At 41.1% G+C, this 9,435-nt stretch overlaps 1 protein-coding gene across 1 annotated transcript; it reads right to left on the bottom strand.

The window, feature by feature from the left end:
- Positions 1-1,513: 1,513 nt before the first annotated feature.
- LOC113171900 lies at positions 1,514-9,059 on the bottom strand. The gene is made up of 3 exons (XM_026374639.2): positions 7,324-9,059; positions 5,743-5,971; positions 1,514-3,312 (listed from the first exon to the last, which is right to left on the bottom strand). The coding sequence occupies exons 1-3, from the start codon at positions 9,000-9,002 to the stop codon at positions 1,627-1,629; spliced, it is 3,594 nt and encodes a 1,197-aa protein (XP_026230424.1). The 5' UTR covers positions 9,003-9,059; the 3' UTR covers positions 1,514-1,626.
- Positions 9,060-9,435: the final 376 nt, after the last annotated feature.

Below are 9,435 nucleotides of genomic sequence, written 5' to 3'. Positions count from 1 at the left end.
GGAACACCACCTCCTTTCCAGCTTACGTGATTTCTGCTTTAAGCTACGTATTTGTGAGTTGTACCATGGAGCTAACTTCCTCTGACTCACTAGCTTCTTTTTTGGAGGAGCAACAGTATCAAGTATTGTTTGAAGTGAGGCTGCAGTATTATCAACAAGATAGTCAACTTGTGCTGGAGTAACGTTAGGAAAGAGAACCTAGTATATATACAGAATATGTGAGATGGATGAAAATAGGTCAATAATTATAGTCTAGTGTGGAATGACAACAGATATAAGACATTTGTCAGTTCCCACTCCCCTTACAGAGGGGGGAAGAATTATATAGATTGATTGTCACAGGTAGAAAGGATCTCCTGTGGTTCTCTCTTCCCCTGTGGACAACCTGTGCTACAGACCACAGTGTCAGACACACAGTTGTGAAGGTGGACGTACTGGAGACAGTGGTTGATGAGGTCGTCCATCAGCTACTCCAAGATGGGGTTGATGAGCAAACTGGAGGGGGTCGAGTAAGGGTTTAACCAGAGATGGGAGGGACTCCAGGATCAGCCTTTGAAAAGCCTTCGAAATATGTGAGGTCAGAGCCGCTGGTCTGTAGTGATTGAGGACTCTGGGACGTGGGAACTGATGATTGTTGTAAATGAAAATATCCTGGACAGAAAAATGTGAATGTAGTAATTGTTCCCAGTAAAATGAGTGATTTCAGCAGGTGTGTTGAGCACTTTAGCAGAGCACTGTCTGCATGTGTTGTTCTCATTAGGGGCTGAGCCTCCATAAAGGTCTGATCCTAGAATCGCTGCCTATCCCACGTCTGACACAACTAAATATGAGGATATGGTTGAACGTAATGACACTGCTCTGTGGAACATCTGGCTGTAGATTTATCAACACATGTCCTGCTGCCTTCAAATGCTGCAGGAATGTAGAAAAACTAATAAACTCAATTAATACTCTTGTTACTAAACTGTTCCTGAAGTACAACGTCACTAATTCATCTACACAATGTATTTTACTGACACTGTTCATTAAAGCTGGTAGTTTGATTCATTGTCTACATTTAATGTTAACATGTATTTCAGGTTTCATGTAAAGATTGACTTCATTCATAGAGTTGGTTTAATGAATACTCTCAGTTATGGGAACAAAAGATAAACAGCATCTTTACTTCTTGTCATCACAGTATTTACTGTTTTATTAGATCTGTCAAATATACTCCATTTCAATTTACACAATGTTCAGAACAACATCCCTTTGATAAAGAACCATCAATTTCTAGCTTTGAATTCTAAGAAATATGTTGTGATTTCTGTACATATGCAGTGGAAGAAAAACATCAGCAGACAAATCCATTCAAAGAAATATTCAACAAACGTTATGAGCAGAGAGAAGTTATTGTCATGTGGAGTAATGTCAGTTTGAGGAAAGAAAAGTTGTCATGAGCAGTGATATCCTTCATGACTAAACACAGGAAACAGCTCCAACTCAATGAATTCAACAAGAATCAAGAAATGATGAGATAATAAAGACGTTCTGACAATTCTTGTTTGATTTGACTGATTTCTGTGAAGTAATGTCACAAAAACATGAGGAAGAAATAAGATTAAACATTAAATACATTACTTCTGTCTATTTCAGTTTACTGAACTCTGCAGTGTCTCCATGATAATAAAGAAGCCAAAGTCCAGCATAGAGAGGCTGAGTGAATGTGGTCTGGACTCTGTGGAGGAGAGTCATGGTTTCAGAGACGCTGTAGAAGGACAGAACACCTGCTCTGTGATCCAGGTAAACTCCTATTCTGGAGGACGGAGGACCTGAGACTGGAGTTCTGATATTGTTGTAAATAAATCTGTATCTGCTTTTGTAACATCTTAATGACCAAGATTTATCATTGAATCCAAATCTACATTCCTTCCAGTTCCCTGTTCTGCTGATATTCTTGTATGCGACTGCTACATCAACTCCTGTCCCGCTCCACTCCACCTCCCAGTAACAACGTCCAGTCAGACTCTCTCTACTCAGGACCTCCCAACAATTAGTGAACCTGTCTCGGTGATCAGAATAAGACTGATGTTTCTTCATTAATGTAACTTTTCTGTTTCCCTCAGATAATAACAGATATCTGTTTGCTGTGTTTGGATCCAGTGTGATTTCTTGTGAGTATTTTAAGAATCCAGCTCTGGTCTTTGGTTCTGGATTTGACAGTAAAACATCCACTTCAGTCACTGTCTGTGAGATATTTGTCCATGTCTCCCTCAGGATGTCCTGTAGTTTGTCTCTGAGCTCTGACACAGCTGCTGTCACATCCTCAAAGTCGCTCAGAGGACGGATATTGATGCTGGATGAGTGTGTAGATTGACTGAGTGCTGACACTGAGGGGTAGTTGTGTAGAAACTGGTTGTGATCCTCTGTGTGTGAGAGCTGCTCCAGCTCAGCGTCTTTCCTCTTCAGCTCAGTGATCTCCTGCTCCAGCTTCTCCTGAAGCTCTTTGACTCGACTCACTTCTGTTTCCTGCTGGGATCTGATCTGCTGCTTCACATCAGACCTTCTTTTGTCAATGAGACCAATCAGCTGAATGAAGATCTTCTCACTGTGCTCCACTGTTTTACCAGCAGAGTGATTGATAGCCTCCACCTCCTGTTGAAGCAGCTTCACCTCTTTCTCTCTGTCCTGGATTCTCTGCTGGAGTTTTTGTCGACTCCCCTCCAGCTCTCTCTGCCTCTCAGTCCTTTCTGCTGCAGCTGAGACTGTGTCGTGACCTTTATGTTGATCCACAGAGCAGCGATAACAGATACACTGCTGATCAGTACGACAGAACATCTTCATCACCTCATCGTGACGAGAGCAGATGTTCTCCTGGAGCTTCTTGGAGGGCTCCACCAGTTTGTGTTTCTTTAACTGAGCTACATCATAATGAGGCTGAAGGTGTTTCTCGCAGTATGAAACCAGACATTGACGACAGGACTTGACAGCTTTCAGTTTTCTCCCAGTGCAGACATCACAGGCCACATCTTCAGGTCCAGCATAGCAGTGATCAGCAGGAGCAGCTTGGAGTCCAGTCTTCTTCAGCTCCTCCACTAAAACTGCTAACATGGTGTTTTTAACCAGCACAGGTCTCGGTGTGAAGGTCTGTCTACACTGAGGGCAGCTGTAGAGTTTCTTACCATCCTCTTCATCCCAGAAACTGTTAATACAGTTCATACAGTAACTGTGTCCACAGGGAATAGTCACAGGATCCTTCAGTAGATCCAGACAGATGGAACAGCAGAATTTTCTTTGGTCCAGCTGAACTCCTTTCTGCGCCATTTCACCCTCTTATAGTCAATGTCAAACAGTTTCACTTTCTTTGAACGGAAACAAGCTCTGTGCTCTGAATTCAAACTGATCTCTGCTCTAGATTTTTTTCTGCAGTGAATCAGATGTACTAGCTTTGGCATTGGACACCATGTTATTTGCACGCATCCATATACTCACAGATCTGTGGGGTGGATGGAACACAGCATCATGTTGAGGTGGAGCTTTTTGTGTTTGAAAGCAGGAGACATGGGGAAGTTTTTTAGAATTTATTGCTGTGAAAACAGGAACCTTTTACAAGAGACAGGATGTGTTCACTGTCTTTCACGCCGTGCAGTAAAAATTTGATGTGTTTTGCAGCTGAAATATATTTTACACTCAGCTCACAACAGTTATTAATGTTATTCACATTTTTCACTACTTTGATACTGTGATACAAGTTTGGTTGTGACTGTTCATAAAGTCACTGAACAGTAGTAAGAATGTCAACATTGAGTGTTTCCATCAGTTTTTTCTATCCTGTCCAGTCAGTCAAGGTCATGAGACAGCAGCTTCTCTGTGTATACGGAGCACAGGAGTCTGCTGACTGGGGCAAAAATCCACACATGGAAAATCTGAAGAATGACAATTGAGACAAGTTCATTTAAATGAAGGGTTGTTGTAAAAATGTAGATACACTGGAAGAAAACAAGATTATGTGAGAAGAGGGAGTAGAGACTGGACAAAGATAAATTAAATGTAAACACTTTTTATTTACACAATTAATTTACTGTTAGTTTTATCATAGTGGCTGTGACTATAAAATATAAATCTATAAAATAGAAAAGTAGGGGATGTGAAATTTGATGCTACAGTTTAAAGTTTCTCAGACTTTTTGAGTTATGACTAACAAAAAAATAAATACTTAAAACTAAATAGAAAAAATGTGAATTCATTTTACTTTTGATAAAATTAGTCACAAGGTTTGAATCGACTCTGTATTTAAACTTTACAACCCAGTACTGTCTGAACCAACATAGTGACCTCATTCTGAAGATTACATTTTAAGAAAGTCATATTTACAGAACAGAAAGTGTCCACAGAGTTAGAAACATTAAATGAAATAACTAAAATATTCACAGTAAGAGTGACGACAAAAAAAAGCACAAAAGAAAAACTACTAGGCAGAAAAATACTAAACGGTCCTATGATGCAGTGTTGAAGAAGACGATCCAGCCCTGCAAAAAACTACTGTGGTTACATTCTCATGTTAGTGTAAACCAGGAAAATCAGCTGACACATGTTGAAGCTTTGATTAAAACTAAATTCATCAGAAATACAGCAGAGACACAAACAGAAAACAAACCCTGCTAAAAACTGGAGAGAATTCAAGATTCAAAAACCTTTATTAATCCCAGAGGGAAATTGTTTTGCCTTGTTGCAGTTGCTTTTAACTCAGACAGAAAGAAAAGGAACCACAACCAGAAAGGATCCACACCAACACAAACACAGAATAACATCGATACAGAGAATTCAATTTAATTCAATTTTATTTGTATAGCGCCAATTCACAACAGAAGTCATCTCAAGGCACTTTACAGTGTTTAAGGTTTAACACCTTACAGAGAATAATTATACAAAAAATCATACAGAAACAGGCCAAGAATACCTGCAGAAAAGTACAGAGAGAGCGGGAGACAGAGAGGAGGATGCATAACTATGGGAAAGAGAAGACACAAAGTTAATGACATGCAAAGGAGAGAGGAGAGGAGCTCAGTGTATCTGCCCTTTATCTCTAAAATTAGTGGAAAGAATTTTAGAGATAAAGGGCAGATTGGATATTGGTCTATAATTCACTAAAACCCCTGAGTCCAGAGTAGGCTTTTTGAGTAGGGGTTTGACTACAGCAACCTTAAAAGCCTGTGGTACGTAGCCTATTTGTAAAGATAGATTGATCTGATCTAATATGGACGTGCTGATCAAAGGTAAGACATCTTTGAGAAGTCTAGTCGGGATGGGGTCTAAGAGACATGTTGATGATTTAGATTAATCAATTACTGAAATTAATTCAGAATGATCTACGGGGAGGAAGCAGTCTGAGTATGAGTGTGGTCTTACAGATTAATCTAGAGCTGTCGTACAAATGAGACCATCCATGACGTATGCAGGGATCAATTTTTTCTCTAATAGTTATGATTTTATTTGTAAAGGAATTCATGAAGTCATTGCTGCCAATTCTAGTCCAGTGTGGAATGACAACAGATATATGACAATAAATTGTCAGTTCCCACACCCCTTACAGAGGGGGGGGGGGGAATTGTAAAGATTGATGGTCACAGGTAGAAAGGATCTCCTGTGGTTCTCTGTGAAGGACTTAATGTTGGTCAGTCTTTGGCTGAATGTGCTCCTCTGTCCAGCAGCACACTGTGTAGTGGGTGGGAGGGATTGTCCAGGATTGAGAAGAGTTTGCACAGAATCCTGAGTTGATGAGTTCTTAGTCCAGTCCAGTTTGCTGTCCAGACACACTCCCAGGTATTTATACTTGGATATGACCTCCACCTCCTCCCCCTGTATAGAGAGAGGAGTGACGGGACTCCCAGATTTCCTAAAGTCCATCATCAGTGCCAGCACCATAATCCAGCCCACGAAACTGTCCACCACCGTCTGGTACCCTGTGATGTCTCCACCATACATCCTACAACTGCAGAGTCATCAGAGAACTTCTGAAGATGACAGGACTCTGAGTTGTACCTGAAGTCTGAGGTGTACAGGGTGAAGAGGAATGGAGACAGAACTGTCCCCTGTGGAGCACCTGTGCTACAGACCACAGTGTCAGACACACAGTTCTGCAGGTGGATGTACTGGAGACAGTGGTTGGTGAAGACGTCCATCATCTACTCCAAGATGGGGTTGATAAGTAAATTGGTGGGGGTCGAGTGAGGGTTTAACCAGAGATTGGAGAGACTCCAGGATCAGCCTCTCAAAAGCCTTCATGATAGGTGAGGTCAGAGCCACTGGTCTGTAGTAATTGAGGACTCTGGGACGTGGGAACTGATGATTGTTGTAAATGAAAATATCCTGGACAGAAAAATGTGAATGTAGTAATTGTTCCCAGTAAAATGAGTGATTTCAGCAGGTGTGTTGAGCACTTTAGCAGAGCACTGTCTGCATGTGTTGTTCTCATTAGGGACTGAGCCTCCATAAAGGTCTGATCCTAGAATCGCTGCCTATCCCACGTCTGACACAACTAAATATGAGGATATGGTTGAACGTAATGACACTGCTCTGTGGAACATCTGGCTGTAGATTTATCAACACATGTCCTGCTGCCTTCAAATGCTGCAGGAATGTAGAAAAACTAATAAACTCAATTAATACTCTTGTTACTAAACTGTTTCTGAAGTACAACGTCACTAATTCATCTACACAATGTATTTTACTGACGCTGTTCATTAAAGCTGGTAGTTTGATTCATTGTCTACATTTAATGTTAACATGTATTTCAGGTTTCATGTAAAGATCGACTTCATTCATAGAGTTGGTTTAATGAAGACTCTCAGTTATGGGAACAAAAGATAAACAGCATCTTTACTTCTTGTCATCACAGTATTTACTGTTTTATTACATCTGTCAAATTTACTCCATTTCAATTTACACAATGTTCAGAACAACATCCCTTTGATAAAGAACCATCAATTTCTAGGTTGGATTTCTAAGAAATCTGTTGTGATTTCTGTACATATGCAGTGGAAGAAAAACATCAGCAGACAAATCCATTCAAAGAAATATTCAACAAACGTTATGAGCAGAGAGAAGTTATTGTCATGTGGAGTAATGTCAGTTTGAGGAAAGAAAAGTTGTCATGAGCAGTGATATCCTTCATGACTAAACACAGGAAACAGCTCAACTCAATGAATTCAACAAGAATCAAGAAATGATGAGATAATAAAGACGTTCTGACAATTCTTGTTTGATTTGACTGATTTCTGTGAAGTTATGTCACAAAAACATGAGGAAGGAATAAGATTAAACATTAAATACATTACTTCTGTCTATTTCAGTTTACTGAACTCTGCAGTGTCCCCATCAAAAGGAAGCCGAAGTCCAGCATAGAGAGGCTGAGTGAATGTGGTCTGGACTCTGTGGAGGAGAGTCATGGTTTCAGAGACGCTGTAGAAGGACAGAACACCTGCTCTGTGATCCAGGTAAACTCCTATTCTGGAGGACAGAAGAACTGAGACTGGGGTTTCGATACGGTTGTACTTAAATACGTAACTGTTGTTGTAATATTTTAAAGCCCAAGATTTATCATTGTTTCCAAATCCAATTTCCTTCCAGTTCCCTGTTCTGCTGATATTCTTGTATGCGACTGCTACATAAAATCCTCCTCTCCCGCTCCACTTCACCTCCCAGTAACAACGTCCAGTCAGACTCTCTCTACTCAGGACCTGCCAACAAACTCCAGTGAATCTGTCTGTGTGACTAGAATAAGACTGTTGTTCACTCATTACTGTAACTTTTCTGTTTCCCTCAGATAATAACAGATATCTGTTTGCTGTGTGTGGATCCAGTGTGATTTCTTGCGAGTATCTTAAGAATCCAGCTCTGGTCTTTGGTTCTGGATTTGACAGTAAAACATCCACTTCAGTCTCTGTCTGTGAGATATTTGTCCATGTCTCCCTCAGAATGTCCTGTAGTTTGTCTCTGAGCTCTGACACAGCTGCTGTCACATCCTCAAAGTATCTCCGAGGACGGATATTGATGCTGGATGAGTGTGTAGATTGACTGAGTGCTGACACTGAGGGGTAGTTGTGTAGAAACTGGGTGTGATCCTCTGTGTGTGAGAGCTGCTCCAGCTCAGCGTCTTTCCTCTTCAGCTCAGTGATCTCCTGCTCCAGCTTCTCCTGAAGCTCTTTGACTCGACTCACTTCAGTTTCCTGCTGGGATCTGATCTGCTGCTTCACATCAGACCTTCTTTTGTCAATGAGACCAATCAGCTGAGTGAAGATCTTCTCACTGTGCTCCACTGTTTTACCAGCAGAGTGATTGATAGCCTCCACCTCCTGTTGAAGCAGCTTCACCTCTTTCTCTCTGTCCTGGATTCTCTGCTGGAGTTTTTGTCGACTCCCCTCCAGCTCTCTCTGCCTCTCAGTCCTTTCTGCTGCAGCTGAGACTGTGTCGTGACCTTTATGTTGATCCACAGAGCAGAGATAACAGATACACTGCTGATCAGTACGACAGAACATCTTCATCACCTCATCGTGACGAGAGCAGATGTTCTCCTGGAGCTTCTTGGAGGGCTCCACCAGTTTGTGTTTCTTTAACTGAGCTACATCATAATGAGGCTGAAGGTGTTTCTCACAGTATGAAACCAGACATTGAAGACAGGACTTGAGAGCTTTCAGTTTTCTCCCAGTGCAGACATCACAGGCCACATCTTCAGGTCCAGCATAGCAGTGATCAGCAGGAGCAGCTTGGAGTCCAGTCTTCTTCAGCTCCTCCACTAAAACTGCTAACATGGTGTTTTTAACCAGCACAGGTCTCGGTGTGAAGGTCTGTCTACACTGAGGGCAGCTGTAGAGTTTCTTACCATCCTCTTCATCCCAGAAACTGTTAATACAGTTCATACAGTAACTGTGTCCACAGGGAATAGTCACAGGATCCTTCAATAGATCCAGACAGATGGAACAAGAGAAGGTTTCTCTGTCCAGCTGAACTCCTTTCTGCGCCATTTCACGTCTCAGTGTCAACAACTGTCTGAGTTTCACTTTGTTAGAAGTGAAACTAGTTTGAGCTCTGATCTCAACAACATGTGTTTGTGCCTGATCTCCAAACCTAAAATAACATGTCAGCTGCTCATTTCATTCCAGGAGGGTCAAGATACAAATATAGACCAGTGTGGATTCACTGACCAACTGTACTGACAGAACCAACCAAACCAAACTAAACTGACAGCTGTTTTTCTCCTTGAATGTTTTTAGTGCGTCATAATTAATAAGTTTCACATTAACATTACTGTAGCTGAAAGAAAAAAGCTTGTCAGAAGCTATTTACACCAAATTTTCAGCTTCAGCTCTGTAAAATACTTTGAATTTGTTCTGCAGTACCGCTTTGAAACACTTGGTGTCAGTGCTACATATTGTTCCTTCAAGTATAATCTTCCAG

This window comes from Anabas testudineus, chromosome 17, assembly GCF_900324465.2.
Source record: "Anabas testudineus chromosome 17, fAnaTes1.2, whole genome shotgun sequence".
NCBI lineage: Eukaryota > Metazoa > Chordata > Actinopteri > Anabantiformes > Anabantidae > Anabas > Anabas testudineus.
The sequence above is the reverse complement of the archived record's forward strand: the minus strand, read 5'-3'. Positions and strand labels throughout refer to the sequence as shown.

Bases quoted from the DNA above. Each gene is read 5' to 3' on its own strand.
- LOC113171900 (XM_026374639.2), bottom strand. From the start codon at position 9,002: ATGGCGCAGAAAGGAGTTCAGCTGGACAGAGAAACCTTCTCTTGTTCC. The intron at 5,972-7,323 runs GACAGAAGTAAT...ATGACTCTGCAG, and splicing joins GAGTTCAGTAAACTGAAATA to TTGTAGGATGTATGGTGGAG. The intron at 3,313-5,742 runs GTGCAAACTCTT...CATTGACTATAA, and splicing joins ACTCATCAACTCAGGATTCT to GAGGGTGAAATGGCGCAGAA.